The sequence below is a fragment of the Eucyclogobius newberryi genome, unplaced genomic scaffold (genome assembly GCF_026437365.1).
Source record: "Eucyclogobius newberryi isolate DKJ021-1_F unplaced genomic scaffold, fEucNew1.0.hap1 SCAF_11, whole genome shotgun sequence".
Taxonomy (NCBI): domain Eukaryota; kingdom Metazoa; phylum Chordata; class Actinopteri; order Gobiiformes; family Gobiidae; genus Eucyclogobius; species Eucyclogobius newberryi.
The window spans coordinates 30,474,652-30,497,104 of record NW_027315735.1 but is presented as its reverse complement, the minus strand read 5'-3'; the positions used below and the strand labels follow the sequence as shown (position 1 = coordinate 30,497,104).

The 22,453-nt window shown below is 42.6% G+C and overlaps 1 protein-coding gene across 2 annotated transcripts; it reads right to left on the bottom strand.

Annotated features, from left to right (window-relative positions):
- Window positions 1-6,515: 6,515 nt before the first annotated feature.
- tent5d (terminal nucleotidyltransferase 5D) lies at window positions 6,516-19,507 on the bottom strand. 2 transcript variants are annotated; one of them, XM_072439876.1, is made up of 3 exons: window positions 19,383-19,507; window positions 12,820-13,134; window positions 6,516-11,795 (listed from the first exon to the last, which is right to left on the bottom strand). In XM_072439876.1, exons 1-3 carry the CDS (start codon window positions 19,395-19,397, stop codon window positions 8,802-8,804), a joined length of 3,324 nt encoding a protein of 1,107 aa, XP_072295977.1. In that variant the 5' UTR covers window positions 19,398-19,507; the 3' UTR covers window positions 6,516-8,801. The 2 variants fall into 2 exon arrangements, with proteins under 2 accessions (XP_072295977.1, XP_072295978.1); XM_072439877.1 differs by lacking the exon at window positions 19,383-19,507 and adding an exon at window positions 18,562-18,637.
- Window positions 19,508-22,453: the final 2,946 nt, after the last annotated feature.

Genomic DNA, 22,453 nt, shown 5'->3' with positions numbered 1-22,453 from the left:
CACCGCCTCCTTCTCTCCACCGTCTCCTTCTCTCCACCTCCTCCTTCTCTCCACCTCCTCCTTCTCTCCACCTCCTCCTTCTCTCCACCTCCTCCTTCTCTCCACCGCCTCCTTCTCTCCACCTCCTCCTCCTCTCCACCTCCTCCTCCTCTCCACCTCCTCCTTCTCTCCACCTCCTCCGTCTCTCCTGTGCACTAATCCTCTCTCCTTCCCCTTCTTAGCACCAGTTGTCTTTGCTTTATTCACTGTCTTCTTCTTCTTCTTCTTCTTCTTCTTCTTCTTCTTCTTCTTCTTCTTCTTCTTCTTCTTCTTCTTCTTCTTCTTCTTCTTCTTCTTCTTCTTCTTCTTCTTCTTCTTCTTCTTCTTCTTCTTCCTCCTCCTCCTCCTCCTCCTCCTCCTTCTTCTTCTTCTTCTTCTTCTTCTTCTTCTTCTTCTTCTTCTTCTTCTTCTTCTTCTTCTTCTTCTTCTTCCTCCTCCTCCTCCTTCTTCTTCTTCTTCTTCTTCTTCTTCTTCTTCTTCTTCTTCTTCTTCTTCTTCTTCCCTGCTCCTCAGCACTCACATCCTTCTCATTGTGTCTCTTGATCTGCTCCAGCTGTTTTCTCATTTATTTCTCGTTATTTTCGGCGTCTTTTATTTACTTTGATTTGATGTGGACAAAGTGGACGAGGACAAAGTTTTATATTTGTTTTCATGTTTTATGATTTGTTAAACAGTCATTTGAATCAGTCTTTTCTTTCATTCTTAATAGATGAGGAGGAATCACTTTATAATAACTATAATTAGCCTTAAGGAAGCATAAACTAACACTTTCTTCATAAGGAACAAATAGAAAAAAGTTGATCAATAACCTGTTGCCATGGGTAACCGAGACACAACCTGAACGCGCTACTTTGACTGTACGACTTTTAATCCCGTGTCAATATTCCACCATGTGCGTCCAATCTGCCGCACGATCCGGTTCATCTACACATCTACTTCCTCATCATCAGCTCCCGCAATCTTATGGACCAATCGTCTCCTTTAACACTCCTGTCTCCTCGCCTCCTCTCCTTCCTGTCTCCTCGCCTCCTCTCCTTCCTGTCTCCTCGCCTCCTCTCCTTCTTGTCTCCTCGCCTCCTCTCCTTCATGTCTCCTCGCCTCCTCTCCTTCCTGTCTCCTCGCCTCCTCTCCTTCCTGTCTCTTCGCCTCCTCTCCTTCCTGTCTCCTCGCCTCCTCTCCTTCTTGTCTCCTCGCCTCCTCTCCTTCCTGTCTCCTCGCCTCCTCTCCTTCTTGTCTCCTCGCCTCCTCTTCCTCCTGTCTCCTCGCCTCCTCTCCTTCTTGTCTCCTCGCCTCCTCTCCTTCTTGTCTCCTCGCCTCCTCTCCTTCCTGTCTCCTCGCCTCCTCTCCTTCTTGTCTCCTCGCCTCCTCTCCTTCTTGTCTCCTCGCCTCCTCTCCTTCTTGTCTCCTCACCTCCTCTCCTTCTTGTCTCCTCGCCTCCTCTCCTTCTTGTCTCCTTGCCTCCTCTCCTTCTTATCTCCTCGCCTCCTCTCCTTCTTGTCTCCTCGCATCCTCTCCTTCCTGTCTCCTCGCCTCCTCTCCTTCTTGTCTCCTCGCCTCCTCTCCTTCCTGTCTCCTCGCCTCCTCTCCTTCTTGTCTCCTCGCCTCCTCTCCTTCCTGTCTGCTCGCCTCCTCTCCTTCTTTCGTGTGTGGGTCTCCCCTGTCCTTCCCACCATCCTTCTCTCCGCCTGTCTCTGTCTCTATGGAAACATTGAGTGGACACAAGCGCGCCTTACAGGTCCTCGCGGCGCTGGTCAGATCGCACAGAGTCCAAAAGCCGCACGCCCATGAGCAAAGCGACGCTGAGTAGACCCTGTGAACGTTTTATCCCGCTCATTTTAACCAGTATGTTTTTTTATTTACACGTGTTTGTTGTTTTATCAATATCTAACATCGACTTGAAGTTTCTAAAGTTCACTTATTACTGTTGTGTTGTGGCCTGCTGTGTTTGTGGTGCATTATTGTCCATAGTAGAAAAAGCTTCAGTTGTAGTCATCTGGATATAAATAACAGGAAGATTAAACCTTAGCCCTCCATTTCTGTTTAAAGAAGGTCTTTCTTTTTTAACAAAGATAGCTTCCTTGACTCCTCTTTCAAACCATCTTTTCTCCCTGCTTAAAATCTTCACCTCACCGTCTTCAAACGAGTGATTAGACGGTGAGGTGAAGGTTTTAAGCAGGGAGAAAAGATGGTTTGAAAGAGGAGTCAAGGAAGCTTTTTTTGTTAAAAAAGAAAGACCTTCTTTAAACAGAAATGGAGGGCTAAGGTTTAATATTCCTGTTATTTATAATGGGTTACTGAACCCCTGGAAAGGTAGAGGACCAGGACCAGGACATTTAGATGCTAATCAGGTACTCAGGGTGGTTGAGCCAGGGTCTCACAAAGACAAAGAGGATTCTAATAGCCCATTAAGATTCTGAATAGGCTAGCTCGGTAGATACAAGGGGGGAGTTTCTGTTGAAACCAACAACTCTTTCTACTTCAGGAAGGCTCCGCCCAATGGGCGGGTCTTACCACAGAACAGTATTAATATCGGAGTTCTCGATCTAAATTCTTTTATTGACAATGACTCTTGGATGAGAGTCGAAACGTCTACTTTTTCAAACTGAGTCCAGATGACTACAACTGAAGCTTTTTCTACCATGGAACACGCCTGGACGAATGAGGGATTACACCGACATTATTGTCCATAATTTTTCATTTTGAAGTGTCCATTATCTTATTTCTATATCATCTTATTTCAGGCCACAATATTAGCCGGTGGAAAATTGCACTTACCTTGAAGACAGATTTACTTTCTACTTTCAAGCTAAATGATGGAACTAGTCGCTAATGTCAAGAAACAAGCTGAATATTTCTACTCATGTGTGGGGTGAATTAAGTATTAGATTATTTTTACATGTGAAAATTAGAAAGTTGTTGTATCAGTTCAGGGAGTTTTTGGTTGACCATTTCTACAATGTTTGTTTTATTACTTTAAATTGAACACAAGACATACATTGAAAACTCAAAGATACGAGCTGAATTGACTTTTGACGTTTCCTGACTCTATTTTATCTCTATTTATCTGAATATTCCCAAATTACATCGTTTTGTTTAAAAGTGCTACAATTTGGACGACTTGTGTCTTTGGAAAACACAACGTTTAGTCGTTTTGTTTGATCTCAAAATACACCAAACGGAGTCGTATCTCGTGTGTCAAAACAGTGCCCCTGTTGGTGTTGTCTAGATTACACTCAAGAGGACTGACCACCAGTTTTGGATGTTCCAGACTTGCTTGATATCCAAATTATAGCATAGATTCAGGAGAAATGTATTTTCTGATGAAATCCACAATAAAGACCTTCTCGGGTTTGATTATGTCCCGACAGAAAGTGACATCACGGACCGCGGGAACAAAGAAAGCTTTTATATTAAAACTTTCATATAGTCAAGGAATTCAGCATGATTAAATGATACATCTAAAACTTTATATACGTTTAGATGTCAACATGTGGATTGATAGTGCAAAATTAATTCCAGTAATTATCTCCAACAATATATTTGGCTCAGCTTTAACACACATTTGATTTTAACACTTCAAAGAAAATTGTATTTGACTTGTGACAGTTGAGAATATAAACCTGATTAAAATAAAGCTTTAGTTGTGCTGTTTCCAATTGACACAAACTCTATTTTTGATCAAAAATCCAAAATAAAAAATAGAAAATAGCCTTTTCCCATTGTTTTATTCAGCTTTTTCAAAACCTTTTATGGCAACTCAACACTATTGGCCAGAGATTCAACCTGTGCATTGGTGTACATTTCCCATGATGCATTTTCATCTGTATAAAATCAAACAAATGCTTTATAAACCTCATAATTTGCCCAAAAAATACTCCAAAATTGGAACTCAAAGAGGGAGAGAGAGATATAATGTTTATATTGTCTGATCATTTCTTAATTACCTTTCAGTTCAGTCTTATTTTTGGATAAGAATTTAAATTATCCAACCCCACACGGGACACGACAATATATCATTAAGTGTGAGGACAGTTGGCAAATGTATTCTGCTCAAAACTCCTCAAATCCAGAGAAATTATTATGTTTCATATTTAATAAAGCCCTTGATTCGTTGCTGTGAAAAGTCCTGCTGTAACAATGAAACGACCGGTTCTCGTGATCTAATCTGAGGTGTGGGGCGAAAGCGCAGCATTAAGTGGCAGTTCCATAGACGCCGACCCAGACTAACTACAGGCTCAGAGGAAATTTGGGACCCCTGGTGGAGCCTGATGTGGCTGTGGAGGCGCAGGTCGAAGTGTGGGCTGGCTGCTACATAAATGATAATTACGGCTGTTTGTTCACATGTGCGGGTCGTGTTGGATCCCTGTGGAGTTGTAAAAGACTGTATACAGTGCATATTATGTGGGGCACAGTGAGAGTCAAGGCCATTATGTGGAAGAGGACATATGAGATGAGCCCCTAAAGAGGATTAATGTGATATTGGATGGTGTTGTGCCAGTCAAAGGCACATATACCTAGTTATCGAAACTGCCAACAGCAAATTGGTACATTTTCTACCATTTATCAAGGGCTAAACTCACTGAAGTAAATAAATTGAATACACTGTATGTATTTGTTTGCCATATAATGTATATTATGTCTCCAAACTTTTAGATACCGTCTTTAGTTTGTCATGTTTTTCGTCAAATCCAATGTAAAGAAACTATTAGAACGTTGGACATTACAAAAGATATTGGTTACCATCTTCACACCAGGTACACAGATCTAGAAAATCTAATATGTTGTTAGAAAATATTCCAAATACAGTCACCTGGACATTTGGTCTCGGTTGCAAACATTGTTCCTTGTTTGAAACCTTTTTTTTTACCTTGTAACACTCTTGGGCGACTGAGGGATTACAATGAATTATATTGTGTATTTGTTTAGAACAGAACACAGCAACGTCACATCAGTCCCTGCATTTCGAAAACCATTATCCTGAAAACCGTCCTCCGAAACCGTGCAATTCTTTTCTCTCGGAACGCCATTTACCATAAACCAGAAGCAATCACTGTCATTTCCCCCTCTCTTTGTCTCTCTGCAGACGTCAGAGCAGTTCCGTCGCTCTGGCCCATTCCCCATTACTAATCCCAGGCAGCACGACCACCTGATGCTACTATTAAGAGGCTCGCCGCAGCCCGCTGTAGCCGACATCTCCCCCCGCCCCGTGCGCCCCTCACACCTCGGCGCCCGCGCTCCTGTCACATTTACACATTGTTGAGCGTGCCGTGTTGCGTAGCGCGTGCGTCAGCGGCTCCGCACGCATCTGAAGGACAGGTGATTTGCGATAAGAGCCTCGATTTCGACAAGGCAGGACCGAACCAGTCGTGGCAGGGCAGTTGTTCTCGGCGAGGGGGAAATGTTTGAACGAATAAATGAAGAGATTTATTTACCTGTTTGTGACATTGTATTCTTTTTTACTCATTGTTTACTAAAGTACAGCATTAAACATAAGGCGTCATCACTTATACTATATCATAATATTGTCATTATCATATAGTATAAGAGGTTTTTTATAAGTTATCTGTTTTTTATGATTTACTTCTGTACCTACTTTGTGTTGCAACAATGGAATTTCCCCATTGTGGGACAAATAAAGGCTTATCTTATCTTTTTTGATATATTTGGCTTGGAAAAGGTTGATTGCAAATGTCCGAATGTCTTTTTCACTCTTCCTAGTGTTCAAAAGTGCACTATAATTCTGGTGCTTGTCTCCATGGAAACATATATGCCCAGAGGAATATTACATTATATGGCATTATACTTATATACCAAGAATGCATGTTTTTCAAAGATTGTTTAGGAGCAGAAAAGAAAGATATGTTTAGTGCCATGGAATCTTCCTGAAACTTTAAGATATATTACACCTTTGGATCAGTTCTATTTGATTTTAAAGCAATGGACCACTATATTCACTATATTATCTGCTGTAATACAATTCTGACGAGTTACGTAGGTGTTTTTCCGCGCAGCCTTCAAGGTAATGTTGGACCTGGACATGGTTTTTCAGATCTGAGACAGGATCGTGGTCAGATGTGCCGAGGTCTTAGTCTTCAGTGAAAGACTCTGCAATTATTACTTTACCTCTAATGTATGTGTTTGCATGTGTTTGAAGCATTGTTAAGACTTTTGGAGAAGAATGACTCTTTGTTGTATTAAATGACACTGATTAAATTGCTATCTTGTTCATGTTTATGAAATTGATATTTATAGTTGTATTTATTGGGTTTAAATGAAAAAAAAAGAATCTAAATTCTTGTACCAATTACTCATAATTCACTTTTTTGCCTTATTGCTCGGCTAGTATATATATTATATGGTACAAAACCCATGTAGACGGGAGAAGAAGGCAAAACACCTCCCATAGTTCAATAAATGTTGACAGGAATATATTCTTATTACAAATGCTCACCACAAAATGTGAAAACAACTTCATATTCAATCAAACATTTTTATTAGTTATTTATCCTTTATTTTATGAAAATACATGAACAGAATACAACGAAGGACTACATTAAATAAGACATCAAAACAGGCAGCAATAACAGGGGTCAACAACTGGACACGAACCGTCCCAGTCCCACTCCCGCCCCCAGTGCAGTGAGATGAGACACGCCTCCAAAAACATGTCTCACGTTTAGGCACTTAATGTCCCCACCGAACCATCTTTGGTCATAGAAGTCGCACGGCACTGAACTTAGACTGGATCTGACCCGGTTTCCCCTGGTCCAAGTGAGTGAAGAGAAGCCTCGTTCACACTGGAGACGACGCAGACCAAGAGATCAGGTGTGGAGCTGTCCGTGGTGCTGAAGACCGTAGTCACAGTTTAAAGAATATGTTACAAATTGGACCAATGCCTTCAGACCTATTCATTTTAAATAAATCAACTGGAATAAACTTCTACTTTAAATTGTTGTAATAATGTTTGTTCAATCACCAACGTAAACTATATTGTCTCTATGATCAACTTTTGTCACAACACAATTTGAGAAACACTGCTCATTTCTTATCACACGTAAAGTAAAGTTGAATTTTAGACAATGCCCTCAATCAAAAGTCCAAAACAGGTAAAACTATGCTTTTTTGTTTGGGCTGGGCTGATTCTCTGCATATAATAAATGCATACATTGATTCAAGGCCAATATTGTGTCCAGTGTGAGCGAAGCCTTTGAAAACGCAGAAGGATTAACTGAAATGTAAACACTTTTGACAGATTAAACCCACATTTTGAGATGACCCAAAGATGATTTTCCACCTTCATTGAGTAAACATCAGCGATAAATCAACCGAACACTAGATCATACAGTACGTCACAGAAAAGACTCCACGAAGGAAAGGAATCAAGCACTACCTCCTAACACAAGGAACCTGAAAACAATGCCGTTTTTTCACACAATACTGTAACCGATACACTGTACAGTACTATTGCAAAGGCATTGTTGTTGGCATTTACTACATAGGAACAAACCACATGTTCACAATTGAGTATTATCTTGGAAATTCTTGCAAAAATAGATACTTTTATTTAGTTAAAATCCTTTGCTCGGACTCCTGTATGTTGTCTAACTAAATAGTAAGCTACTCATGCATTGTTTAACTTTGTGTGCATATAGTCGTGTGTTTTGTGTGTGTTGGCTGTGTGCGTGCATGTGTGAAAGTTCTGTACACACTGGTAGACTGGTAGACTATTTTTTTCATACCCCAAAATACGACTCTTTAGTAAATAACGAAGATACATTGAACTGTTAAGAAGCATAGTAGTCACACAGTATTTGGCAGTGAGAGAACAGTCCTATGATCCATGCACAATATCAAACACAGGCAAAAAGTCCACGTTCGGAACAAACCCATTGAGAATGACACGATAAGAACATGGAAAAGTTTACGAGAAGGGCCTGATACAAGTGTCTATGTACAGTCTGAACACAGGGCTGATTCTAGGTACTTTATATAAGGGTCTGTGTAAAATGCTGTCACTGTTTGTTATTGGCGCACTTCCATAGAACACACACTGAACTTTTAAAATTTGAACTAAGTAAAGTAAAAATATCAGACAATACTTCAGTTATACAATGACAATGCAGATACTTTTACAAAATGGCTTCCTTCAGTATCATTATTAGTGGTTTTTAAATTGAAGAATGTGGAGACACAACTCTATAACCTGATCGTTTACTTAATGATAGGAGTCATTATCGTGCCAGTCACTGAACAACATCACATGATTTTGCCCAGTTGAACCATAAAGCGTCTATGTGAAATGTGAAACCAAGCAAATGGGCACAAAGGGTATTCAGAACTTAACTACCCTTTATTCCGAAGCATAATAGATGAACACAGAAACTTTGCGGCCCCATTTTGTCAATCCATTGTCCACTAATAGCTAGAACAGGCCCTGGTTTTGTGTGTGTGCTTGTGTGTTTGTGTCGGCGAGTGTCAGCAGCGCTGTTGGTTTCCCATAGAGACCAAAGGCCGATGACTCATGCAGTGCATACGGCATTTTCTGGAATTTTAACAATATTGGAAGAATTATCATTTCCCCACAAAGCCCACATAATTACATATAATCATGTTAGATCCTCACAGCGTTCACTGAGAAACCCACTCAATCCCACCTCCAGAGGTCTATTATAGACCAACACTTTATCCCTGGATTATAATCTATTCTCCAGATTTGATTTTAGCACAGTTGTCTTTGCTCAGCTTTGCCTGTTGGCTGAGCCCTAGACCAGTCCGGTCTGTGAGTGCAGATGTAAAGGGTACGGCTGGTACAGCAGGGCAGAACCTCCCTGGGGAATGTAGTAGCTGCAGTAGCTGGGCTCTGTGATGTAGGGCGCGGGCTGGTAGAAGCAGGTCACATGGTCCGTGTTGGGGATGATGTTCTGCTCCCCCAGCACTTTGAGAGCCAGGACCGTGATCATGTTGAGGGTCTGGCGGCGCTCGTGTCCCATCAGACACACGGTGCTGTCGTCCACCACGCGCCGCAGCGTCATCAGGTACTGGTACTTGCTCCTCTCCTCGCCGATAAAATGATTCTTCAAGTAGGACAGGATCTTCCTCTGCTGCTCCTGCACGTCGGGGAAGTCTATGAAAAAACGTGAGCACATGTAACGCTCCAACGTCTTTATCTGAGTCTCACTGGCTGGGCGATAATCACGCACCAACAGGTTGCTGTATTTCAAAAGCCCTCCTCCGCGGATCTCCTCTGGATTTCTAGTTGCTATTAGTCTGTATCGTAGGTGGTCCATAGCGGCTTCAAAATCCCCATACATACTTTCCGCCAGGACCTCCACATCCGGGGCAGAGCCAATTGAATTCAGACACAGTTCTGGCATGATATTTAGAGAGACGTTTTTGCTTTCTTGCATCACAATTGGTGCCACGTCCACTTGAGGAGCCACTAACTCCACCAGATCGTCAGTCTGAGGCAGCACATTTGAGGCGCCGTTGGGGATTGTAATGGGGAAAGACACTGGTTCAGAGCCCTGAGGCATAGTCGATATATAATCTACTTCTTTCTCATCCACCGTCTCTAAAAGGGGAACCGCTTGCTGAGTGGCAGGCTCTTTCAAGTGCTGCTCGCTACTGTCGGTGTCAAGAATCAAAGGCATGTCTACATCCGCCGATACCTGAACTACGAGGGCTGCCGAATCCACCGGGGGTGTGAGACAGAGGAGAGGCGGGCTCAGGCAAGCGGGCGGCGGGCTAAGGCTAAGCATGGGCGGCGTGAGGTACGGAGGAGAACTCAGGCAGGACGAGGTAGGACTGAAACTCAACGGGGCGGAGCCGAAGCTCGTCAAAGGGCTGGCCGTGTTTATGCAAAGCAACGGGGGAGTTAGGCAAGGGGGAGGGCTGAGGCTCGGAGGTGAAGGGGTGAAGCACGGGGCGGAAAAGCTGAGGATCGGCAGGGCGAGGCCAGAAACGGGAGCCGCAGCACACTCGGGCGAGTCGGGTGATTCGTTTTTCGCTTTGTCAATGTCTTCTTTTATCTCCTGAAGATTTACGGCGTCACTGAGCACAACTTCTGAGGTATTTTCCATTGATTTTTGGATTTCTGAATCGTCTCGGTTCGATAAGTCCGGTGGATCTGATTGTATCGCAGCAGAGGAAGTTTCTATAGACGTGGTGGCGACAGGCTCGATTTGTTGGTCAGTAGGTGGTGCTGATGTGTCTTCGGATATGTTCTCACATGTATCATCTAAGGGTGAACTCTGTGTTGAATCGATAGAGGATGAGGTGAGGTCTAAGATTGGTTTTGCGTCTGTGGAAGTGGTGGGATTTTCTATTTTAGATGATTCTGAACTTTCGTCATTTGAGTTGAAGGTGTCTTCAGGTTCAGGGCTGGGACAGGGTGAGGGATCCAAAGATTGAGTCGGGACCGTTTCATTTTGCTGGCCGGGAGCGTGAGACACTTTCCGGCACATTCTCCGAGGAGGTTTGGGGGACGAGTGTTTGAGCACCACCATGAAGGACAGTCTTTCTGATGTTTTTGAGGTTTTTTTGTCGATGAGAAGAAGGCCGGGTGGTGTATCCTGAGTTTTTTCTGCACTTTCTGCGGGGAGTGCGCCGGGGATTTCCAACGTATCTGACATACTCTGAACTTGAATAAGATTTGACAAGGTGGAGCATGAACTGTCTGAACCTGCGGCATCTTTGTGTTGCGTCTCTGAAGCTAAACTCTCGTCATTTGTTTCATTTGTTTCATTCTCTGTCTCTGTTCTTATCTTCTCGCCTGTCTCGCTTTCCACGGCTCTTTTTATCTCCTCTGTGTGTAACTCCGCATTCGAGGATATTTCAGCCTCTGTAGCAGAAGCAGCGTTTTCATCTTTGTTTTGCTCCTGGATTGAACACTCTCCTTCATCTGAGTGTCCATTACCGACCATTTCTTGCGCCAGGTCGCCTCCACTTTTATCTGAGTTTTCTGGCAGCTCAAATTGTCCCTTTTTCTCAGTTATCTCCACCTCGTTTGAGTGGTTAGAAGGCTCTTTTTGGACACACAGTTCCTGGTTTGAACACAGCGCCTCCCTGTCATCGCACGGACAAATTTGGACTGAGTGTTCTGCCATTTTCTGGCATTCAGTCTCGTCCAAACTCTCACTTTTGTCTCTCTCTGTTTGATCCTGCTGCTCGGAAAGCTCATTTGAAGTTGTCGGGAAGATGGGCATGACATTTTCACAATGAGTTGCTATGTCTTTAAACTCCACAGGTGTTTTCTGACTAAACTTTTCTTCCTTTTGGAGCTTTGAGTCTTTTGTTTGGTCCGAAGTGTCATCTTGCAAAGATGGTTCGGTCTGCGATTCCTTTTCCTGCACTCTGTCCGTCCGTGCGGCTCGGTCAGACTTCTCCATTTCACCTTGTTTAGGAGAAGCGCCTACCTGCTTGTTCTGATTATCTCCGAGGTGCTTTTTAAGGTCAACGTCTTTCGTTTTTCTTTGCAAGTCCTGTGCTATGTAAGACTCGAGCAGACGGTCTAAAATGATCTGAAAGGAGTCCACGCTGAACTCAAATTGCCGCCTTAACGAACTGACAAATTTGAGCTCAAGATTCTTGCCGCTGTTGTTGGAGAGAGAGATGAGACTCCAGCGATCGTGTTCGTTAAAAACTTTCACCATTTTTTGCACGTAGGCCTCTTTCATTGTGGCGCTGCTGATTCGCTCCTTGTTGACCCCGGTGGGCAGGCAGTCCAGCAAACAGCTCAGCACGGCTTCTTTTATCGCCTACGAAACAAACAAAACATGCAATTTAAATCACGGCTCGTAATGATGACCCCCCCCAAATCCCACCGCAATATCGCTCGTTTAATGAAATTACTGCAAATAAGACCGCTACCGATGGTATTGATTGAGCAAATTGTAGTGTTGTTACAATGACTTTTATTAAGAAAGAAAAATCAATAGGCCAACGTGGCAATGAGAGCTGACTCGGAGAAGAGCGCCGTGTGAAGTGAGGTTAAAGCAGATGAAAGCGACCTCCTGGCCTTGTGTAAAATGTCTAATAGACTTGAAGCATGTTGTAGGCTTTAGAGAGACTTACAGCGAGTGTCATAGTATTAGGTCAGCGTAAATGAAGTGAGTTGGTTGAGTGACTGTGGCCGTGAGATTTACCGCGTTCAGCTTTACTCTTACAATATGTAACCTACTGATTGGTTTATAAAGCTTCTGTTGGGGAATTAAACTGACAGATTTAATGGTTTGTAGTTTTATTATTTAGATTAAAGAATTAGCAGACAATTTATATGTTTTGTCCAATTGTCAGAGGGTTAGAATTGACAATAACTATGTCTGTATACTATAAATGTATGATAAATTGAGACTAAATATGCCGTATGATGAAGGGTCTCCACATTATGGCATTAAACTTGTATATCTCCATGGAAACAAGCGGCTGACACCACCAAGTCTAGTTACAGGTAGGATCTGTGGACATGTGCTGCATGAGAATTGATGTTTTTCACTGTATTTTCAAGCAATAAAAGCCTGAAAGCAGGTGATGTAACCTACATGAGAAAAGTTTCAAAGTAAAGCTTAAAAAAAAAAGGCAAACACATTAAAAAACAACTAATATGTTCTGTTCTTGTGATACTGCATTGATGGGGCTTTGTGGCTTTAAACTACACCTGATGCTTTTTAATTATTGTAGGTTTTTCCCTGTTTTTTCACACAGAATGACATATTGCACCTTTGAGTAAACATGAAATAAAAGAGTAAACATTGGCAGTAAATGGGGCTCTCTTGTGTTCACCTGGAACTCCTCCTGACTCGGCAGCTCCACTCCGAAGATGATGTCCAGGTCTTTGTAGCTGCTGCCGTTGTCGCGCACCAGGACGTGACTGGCGGTGGACCCGTTGAGGCGCACGTCCTTCACCCGGATGCCCTGCCGCTGCAGCCGGGCCCTCACGGCGATGATGATGTCGCGCGGTCGCAGCTCCAGAGTGGGGAAGTTGCCGCGCCCATGGATCGGGACCACGTCGGACAGCACCTGATGCAGCACCTCCACCTGCTCAGCGTTCAGACTGTGAAACCGCTGGCCGGGTTTGGCTTCAGACATACTGCTGCTCTGGAAAGGACAGGAGAAAACACAATGTTTCATTCTTTTGTATTTATTTTTCTACTATTTTACCTGTATTAAATGGAGTTACAGCAACAGGAATTGTTTCATGTATTGTTGTATTTATTGTCGTTGTCTATTATAAGTAATGTTCATAATACACAGGTTTAGATCATTTGGTTTCATACAAATTGTTGCCCTAGAAGAAAACAAAAAATGATGTTAATAAGTAAGGTAATTGGAGGAACAGTAATGCCAAGTGTTCATTTATAAATGTGATTAAGTATTTTCTTTAAATCGATATTTATCTTTTTTTTTGTTTAGTTAAGTAAATGGAGTAAGAACAACGTCATCCTCTTTGCTCTGCCCCAGCTTGGACTGAGCTAAAACAATCCATGTTGTCTTTAAAATCAAAAACAGATCAACTAAAATAAGAAGTTGTCTAAAATTGTATTAAAAAGGCCATTTTTGAAGACATCTTAAGTATTGATATTTTAGCTGGAAAATCTATCATTTTCAATACCTCGGTCAGTATTGATATAACAATACTGTATTTGGTATTGATCTGCTCATCACTAGCAACAAGTTGTCATTATACAAACTGATGCGCTGGAAGAACAAGAAATATATGTTGTAATGTTTGTTTTCTTATCCAATATTTTCTTATGTTATCACTCACTCACTTCCAATTAGTTTTTATTGTGTAAATGGAGCCTAGAGGGTGAATGTAGCACCATCAAAATGTTTCCTGAGTCATCTTTTGGCAGCATAAGGTTTAACAAGTTTAACATTGTCTTTGTTTGTTCTTATTTCATTTATTTCATTTATTTCTGTAAATTGGAAGCTATCAAAAGCTTAAGAGGAAAATAGTGATTCATTTGTCTGTCAAAAACACTGCAGCTTATGACTGTTAGTCCCAGACCGCCAGCCGATTAGATTAAAGTCAAATTGGGTTGGGCACGCAATAAATTGAGATTGGAATAAAAATCAAACATTTTGGGGAACTCTGGGTTTTAAAAATCCAAAATGTTGTTAAACAGTTGAGGGGGAAGCATTTTTTGTGCGTGTTATTAAAAATGTCTTGTTTTCAAATGGCAAAAACAGACAAAACATACAAACAACCAAAGGGGGAGGTTGAAAAATATCATAATACATTGGGGGTAAAGTAAATGTCTGTGAATTTGCCGATTCTGAGCCGCTTTTCCGACCAGCCCCAAAACCAAAACTATCTTTTGCTGCAATTCTGTTTTCTGATTTTTAAATGACTGAACCATCCTCCCGACCGGGCCTTGTAATAGTCGAGGGTCCTTCAAGCCCGGTTCAAAATAATCAACATGTATTTCTAGATTACAGTTGACGAGGGGAAGTGGAACGTTGACGATGGAAAAGTGGAACGTTTTTGGGAGCCTGGACTTGGAAATAAAGTGGTCTACATTACAAAACAATATAAATAAATACGCTGCAAGTATGTTTCGCAGTAACTCTTGGATGTATTTAAAGTCAGTGTAACTATGCTCCAGACTGGGCTTTGTAATAAGATAGTCAAGAGTTCATCAAGACCGTTACTTCTACATTACGGTTGAAGCTGGAAGGTGCTGGTTGGGATATTTAGCGTTATTTGGCAGCAAGAGTTAGAAATGCAGTGATCCAGACGATACACAAAATAACTGATGCGGATATGTTAATGACTGGATTAGTTGACGATGTTCTTCTTCCTCCTGAGCCTCGGCCAGTTCCCCTCTCTCTCTCTCTCTCCGGCTCAGTCTGCTGTCTGAGGCTCACAGCTTGGCTCACAGCTTCACCACAATGCTAATGTAGCTGCTGTGTTGACACGCTGACACATGGAGCCGTCCGCAGATCTGCTCCGCCACGTAAATAATCCTCCGCCGACAAACGAGACACTGACAAGTTCGCCGAGGCGGGTGCGAGTCGCCGTATTCACTTGAGCAACGTGAGTGAATAAAGTTGATCCACTGTTTACCTCGTCTGCCGTGTTCTTGGTGACTATTAAAGCTTTATGTTGTTTGGTGTATTTCTTGAGCCTTGATTTTCCCGTTCAGTCAATAGAAACAGCTTTTTGCATTGTGATTGTATGTTGCTTGTGTCATGATCTGTTTTGGTGTTAAAAGTTTTTCTGTCTTTTTCCTTTGCTCCTCTTTGTTTCCCTTCTCCCTTCTTGTTCTTCCTCTGGTTACCGCCCCTTTTGTCTCTCTGCTCACCCACAGCTGTACCTCATTTCTAATCACTGGGTGTAGTATATTAGTGTGTGTGTTCCTTTTGTTCTTTGCGAGATTGTCTGTTATTGCCCTTAGCCCCAGCATTCGAGCGTTTTTTCCTGATCCTCTGTTTTTGACCTTTTGACTCTGATTCCTGCCTGACCTTCGTTATCCCTGTTTGCCGTTACCGACCCTGGACCGCCTTGAGTTTCGTCTTCTGCCTGATTCCCTGTTAACGCTGTCTACCTGTGAACTGAACCTGGAACGTACCTGACTACGCCTCTCGTCTGCCCCCGACACCGCGGTTGCTGGCGCTGCCCACCGCTGGAAAGATTCTTTGTTTTCGTTACTCTTGACCAAGAGTTTTTTTTGTTGTTTTCTGTTCATATTCATTAAAGACTCTATATTCATCGCCTGTTGCCAGCCCTGTAAATTGGCTCCGTTCTGCCGTTCGTGACGGATTGGTGATTTTTTTTTTATGTTTTTTTTTTTGTATAACTTGTGCTATACAGACACATTCGATTGAAATACAGACCCAAACAAAACTGAAAATGAAGCACTGTTATATTAAACTCTTAACTGCAGTACGTAAAGATGTATTTTTCTGGTGTGAGCGTCTGCCACCGCATGGAAATAAATGAGTCTAATGCAGAACATTCCAGACAAAGCGGCAACACGTCCATGGAGACAAACGGGTGGCAGACATTGTACTAGAAATGTTGAAAAGTGCTCCAATAAAATGGTCTTCCTCTGTGTAACATGAACGTATATGTCCTTGATAATATTGTGTGAGACTTTTTGTAGGAAAAAGTCAAGACGTTGAAGGAGAAATGGCGAGGAAGGCAGAAGTTAGAGCTTAAGACGACATAAGATCGAGAAGAAGACCGGTAAGAATCACCAGCTAGTTTGTAAATGCACTGGTCGAATCAGAAACACACGTATTAAACCTGGTTAGGATTGAATTGTCCCTCTTGTCCCTCTTGTACCACGGCGCCGACATAACACATACGAGCTTTCATTTATACCTGTTGCGGTAAAGCTATTTAACCATGATGAGTGATGGGTGATGTTCTGTTGATGAGGAAAGAGGGAACAAATGTATTGTACTTATAACTCTTCTTCTGTCAATAACTTTTATATGGCGGATTGTGTTTGTGTGCAGTGGGCCCATTCTAAATTTCTCACAAGGGAAATGAATAAAGAAACCTACAACTTCAGAAGATGATGTATAAAATCTGTTGCATGGATAGAATTTAACCCTACTTACTTGTACCTCATTCATATCCTTTTTTATGCATGTTTATTTGTATTCTTATTTTATTTAATATGGGACCGTGCACATTAGTTGTGTTAGTTCAACATAAATGTGCCAGAGTTTGCCGTGCGGGCTCGTTTTCAGCTGTAGACACATTGGCAGGTGGATGGAGACAGAAAACAGCACAAAAACGAAGAGCGACATGACAACGAACAAACAACAATCACAATCTCCCAAACAAGACAGCAACATCTGTATGAAAAGTCAAAAATAAAGGTAAGTTGACGTTATGTTCACGTGTCTGATTGTCCAATTCTACTAAAGCTATGAAATGATAATGTTCCTCAGTTCTTTGGTTCGCTTGAGTATTTGTATTTAAGTTTTACTGTATAAACTTGTTCATTGGGGGCGGGGCCAGACCATAAAAGGTTTTGTAGATAGTAAAGTTTCCAAAATGTTACAACGATGATATAAGTTTGATTGTCTGTCCAGTCTTTGCTTATTTCTAAGTGTGGTTTGTCTAGGCTTTTCAGACATTTATGAGAGGAAATGATGGCGTTTGAGTGCAAATTTGGAGGCCTCCTTGTAAATACGAAATGCAAATGCAGCAAAATAAACAAAAAGTTAAATGTAGCCTGTTTTTAATCTTTGTTTATGGATAGTTTGCCGGGCGGAGTGGCAGGGGTTAAGCCGAATGAGTCATCAACAGCAGACTGCATTAATCACACCAACGTCACTAATTAAAGACATAAATCTATGTTTGCTTTTTTCCCTCCTCCTCCTCCTCTTCCACATGTGTGCACTTAGAACAGACAATACGGTACAAACAAACAAACAAACAAACTACCGACTCGAAACCAGGACGCTGCTCAGACGAGCCTTTTGTTCAGCACCTTCACATGCGGAACAACAAATTACCACAATTTAATCAGAACCAATTAATTCCTCTTCTAATGTGCTGTCCCTTTTGGCAAGCCGCACACAAGTGCTTTCCAGAGAGCAGCCACACACACACACACAAAAGAAAGAAAGAAATCGACATATTTTCGACACGCATTCGTCTAATCAAGTGAACCAGAACTCTGTGTTATTTGAGATTATGTGAGGCTGTTTGCGCACAAGGGAAAGTGTCTGAAAGTGCAGCGCTGCCGTGAGGAAACCGTCATTATCTATTGTTAGGCTTAATCAATAGTTGTCACTCGGGGCCAACAAATGAATGGCCGTGATTGCTATGATTGTCAATGGCAGCCGCATAAACATTCCAACTCTTAATGAGCGGTAATGGGATGCTTTCTGTGGACAGTTTATCAAACATGTGAGTGCTTTTGGTCCAGAACAGCCGCAGACCATCTGTTTGGATAAGTTTGGGAAAAAAACATAGTCCATTGTTTTGTCTTGTCTCATTGTCACAGCAAATCTTCTCCGTTGTGGCGTAATGGGCTTTGGGTTTGATTAAGGTTTAAAGCCTGATGCCCTTTGTTCATTACTCTGACTTGCACAAACTACCGCTCTGTCTGGATAGAGCGGAGGGATGTTATGGGGGAAATGTGCTTTCAATCCATGGAACAACCCAGCCCAGTCAGCACAAACAGAAATGTATCTGACGACATCGAGTGAATGCAAAAACTTCAGACTAAAATTTGACAAATCAAGTTTACAAAAGCAGATTAAGATCTTCACATTGAGCTGAATTCAAAAGACACTTTTTCAAACGCTGAAAGATAAAAATGTAAAACATCTTGTGCCACATTAATAAAAATAAAAAAGTCGAGCTTCACACTCCTTGAATTTTAACCAAACTCAAAAAGGACAAATTCAAAAGCGAACGTATCCAAATTCAAATGTAAAATGCTTAAAACATCTTGAACTGTACGTATTACCAAAATCAAGCTTATAAAAACACGAACATCTCCTTAAAATGTTAGCAGATTCAGCACATCTATATAAACTTAAAATAAAGCTTACCAGAAAACATGAAATCTCAGTTCAAATCTCCCCAAACGTTCATCCCAAAAGCTCTGATGCGTTCCAGAGGTTGACAGGGATCACAATAAAGCCCCGATGCCACTGCAGGACTGTTTTCCCGTCTCCCCCCCTGAGCTCCGAGCCTCTCTTTCCCCTCCCTCCCCTTTCGCACATTTCTGCAAACTTGCAGCCGGAGTGACTCATCCAGGCGTATCGGCTCAGCTCGCACATAATCTATGGCCACTGAAAACCTAACAAATCCCACTGTGTCACAGATACACAGAGGGCAGGCTGAGGCGGCAGAAACACACAACTGCTGACGCTTGTATTGATCGCATGTATGTTTTGTATCTGGAAATGGGAGCGTACTCTGACCTCTATACTTCTGTAAAATACTTGGTAGGCAAAAGAGTCGGTGTTTTGTTGATGTCCTGTTTGTATTTCTACTGTGCAATGAGCATGATACAAAACACGTTATGATGTGGCAAATGTGTCATGGTTTGGAAAACTCTTTATATAAATTAATACACTTTCTAAAGCAAGACATTATAACATTAACTTCCCCGACTACTACAACCGCCTCTTGTTTTTGTCTTATAATGAACATCAAAATCTGATCATTCAAACAATTGCATTGTTGCAATACAGTTTCAAAGTCAGAAAACGACTCCCAAAAGGACATGTGAATGGATTTCAACTCCAGTCGTAGATACAAGATGTTTACAGTCAGCAAAATAGTGATTGAAAAAGCATTCAAGGCATTAAATAGAGATCATCCATGCAATTAAACTAAAGCCGACACCACGGAGAGCTGCTCTTACCTGTTGCTGTGGCATTTGGAGGAGCCTGTGCCCCGAAAAACGAACTGCGGAGCCAAGTGCGACGTGTCTAAAGATGTTGAGTCGCTTTCTGACTTCTTCTTCTTCTTCTGCTGCTGCTACTGCTTCTTCTTCTTCTTCTTTTTCTTCTCAACTCTTTCCCGAAGTCGGTCCCTTTGCCCACGCGGGGAGAGAAGCCGATGCTGCGTGATGCCGCTGTCTCTTCACACGTACGAGGGCTGGCTGCTGTCCGCGCGCGGCGCCACTTCACCCGGGCGCTGTCCGGGAGACGCGTGGTGCTGAAATGAAGACCGAGCAGACTCCCCGCGCTCTTGTTTTCTCTCCTCGAGCCGCCCGGAGCGTAACGCAGTTTCCATAGCGACCTGCCGTCATTCACTTATGACCGGGGAGTGTGCGGCCGTGCGTGCGCGCAGCGGGAGACGCGGCCGCAAACAACGAACGTGTCTCGAGCCGGGGAGTCCTGCTCGCGCGGGAAGGACGGGAAGGACGGGGGCGTTTACAGGTGTCAGGGGTAATTCCGCTGGGCCATGGGAGTCACGGTTTAAAGCGGCCGGTTACGTTTAAGACATAATGGTTTTATGATGGGCGCGCGGTGCAGTTTGGGTCGTAAGCGAGTGCGTAATGGTGCCTGCTGCTGCGCCGGGGCATTAATGTTTAACAGCGTTTGAGGTCAGGAACTGAGGGAAACGGGAAATGGCACACTCGGGCTACTTAAGAGGAGCACGGCTCATTAAACCAGATGTAAAAGTGGGTTGTCTGTTTTGGCTTTCGCTCCAACTGCGCGTCAAGTTACGTAACTCGGGATTCAATGAAGAACAAGGGATTATTATCAATATTCAGCAATCCAGACGCACGACTAAACACAAAAACTCAATGGTAGACAACAGGGGTGTCTTTTAATAACTTATTATGTCCTTCTTTGTTCTTTGTGTGCGGTTTTACGTAGTCTCCCACATGGTCCTTGATTTCCCCATTCATGTTTTGGCATTGAGGGCTGTGTCCACGTTGAACACACAGTATGAGTCATCCACACTGCTCCCCCCGTGACCCCCCCCCACTCGCCCCCCTCCCCCGTTTCCCCCGCGTGGACACGTCTTTGTTCTTTCTGAAAAACTTCGAGCATCATCATTTCGTACATTATCAAAAAAAGCTCATTTTAACTTAGTTTTCTTTTACAAAACCAGTCACAATTTCCGAGATTTGAATGAAACCAGTGCGCACCGATGGCGTGTATAGTGTATAGCTCTGTGTATAGTGTATAGCTCTGTGTATAGTGTATAGCTCGGTGTATAGCTCTGTGTATAGTGTATAGCTCTGTGTATAGCTCTGTGTATAGTGTATAGCTCGGTGTATAGCTTGGTGTATAGCTCTGTGTATAGTGTATAGCTCTGTGTATAGCTCTGTGTATAGCTCTGTGTATAGCTCTGTGTATAGCTCTGTGTATAGCTCTGTGTATAGCTCTGTGTATAGCTCGGTGTATAGCTCTGTGTATAGCTCTGTGTATAGCTCTGTGTATAGTGTATAGCTCTGTGTATAGCTCGGTGTATAGTGTATAGCTCTGTGTATAGCTCGGTGTATAGCTCTGTGTATAGTGTATAGCTCTATGTATAGCTCTGTGTATAGTGTATAGCTCTGTGTATAGTGTATAGCTCTATGTATAGCTCTGTGTATAGTGTATAGCTCTGTGTATAGAGTATAGCTCTGTGTGTAGTGTATAGCTCTGTGTATAGTGTATAGCTCTGTGTATAGTGTATAGCTCTGTGTATAGTGTATAGCTCTGTGTATAGCTCTGTGTATAGCTCTGTGTATAGTGTATAGCTCTGTGTGTAGTGTATAGCTCTGTGTATAGTGTATAGCTCTGTGTATAGTGTATAGCTCTGTGTATAGAGTATAGCTCTGTGTATAGAGTATAGCTCTGTGTATAGTGTATAGCTCTGTGTATAGTGTATAGCTCTGTGTATAGAGTATAGCTCTGTGTATAGTGTATAGCTCTGTGTATAGCTCTGTGTATAGAGTATAGCTCTGTGTATAGTGTATAGCTCTGTGTATAGCTCTGTGTATAGCTCTGTGTATAGAGTATAGCTCTGTGTATAGCTCTGTGTATAGAGTATAGCTCTGTGTATAGTGTATAGCTCTGTGTATAGTGTATAGCTCTGTGTATAGCTCTGTGTATAGAGTATAGCTCTGTGTATAGTGTATAGCTCTGTGTATAGCTCTGTGTATAGCTCTGTGTGTAGTGTATAGCTCTGTGTATAGTGTATAGCTCTGTGTATAGTGTATAGCTCTGTGTGTAGTGTATAGCTCTGTGTATAGTGCGCGGGATAAAAACATTCCCCGCCGTAGTATCTGAACTAAAAGGAGCCGCGGTTATTCTCAGAGTCGTATAAATAGCGCGCATGAAAGCAGGAAGGTAAACTGGGAACGGCTCTCGGCAGAAAAGGTCAATTTACTCCTTCAACAAAAAGCACCAATGACGTCACCAGACGCGTACCACGACGTACCGACACCGGGAACAAACTATTTTTAGACCCGAGTGGAACTTGTCTAACCCGGGCACGCGCCTCCGTTCACTTCATCTTGGTCGTGACGTAGGCGCGGGCACGAGGCCATGCAAAAGTCGTGCCTCCGAAGAGCAGAGTGGATCAAGATGCTGCATCAAACTTTCAGAGAGGTGTGGTTTCTGAGCAACGCTGACGTCGTGTGACTGACGCGCGCGAATACAGGCGGTTTCTACTTATTCTGCTGAAAAATCGTGTTCAAATCCACAAATCATTGCGGCTCAAAGATAGTTCTGTCACAGCATGTGGCGATGATCTTTGTTTGTAGTTTAAAGTAAAGGAAATTGCGCCCAAACATTTAAGTGCGATTGGGATTATTGTTAAACGAAGCAGGAAGTGTACGAGTCAGGTCTGGTGTGAAGGGTGCTCTTGGTTTTTCACAGTCAGCACAGTTCTTCCAGAAGCCACAACAAATAATGAAATGTGTGTATTCAGAGGTATGCACTGTCAATACTGCTACTATTAGAGCAAATGTAAATGTATTGTATATGCTTC

Excerpts from the sequence above, each read along its gene's own strand:
- tent5d (XM_072439876.1), bottom strand. Across the intron at positions 11,796-12,819 it reads CGAGTCAGGAGGAGTTCCAG|GCGATAAAAGAAGCCGTGCT; the intron begins GTGAACACAAGA and ends TTTGTTTCGTAG.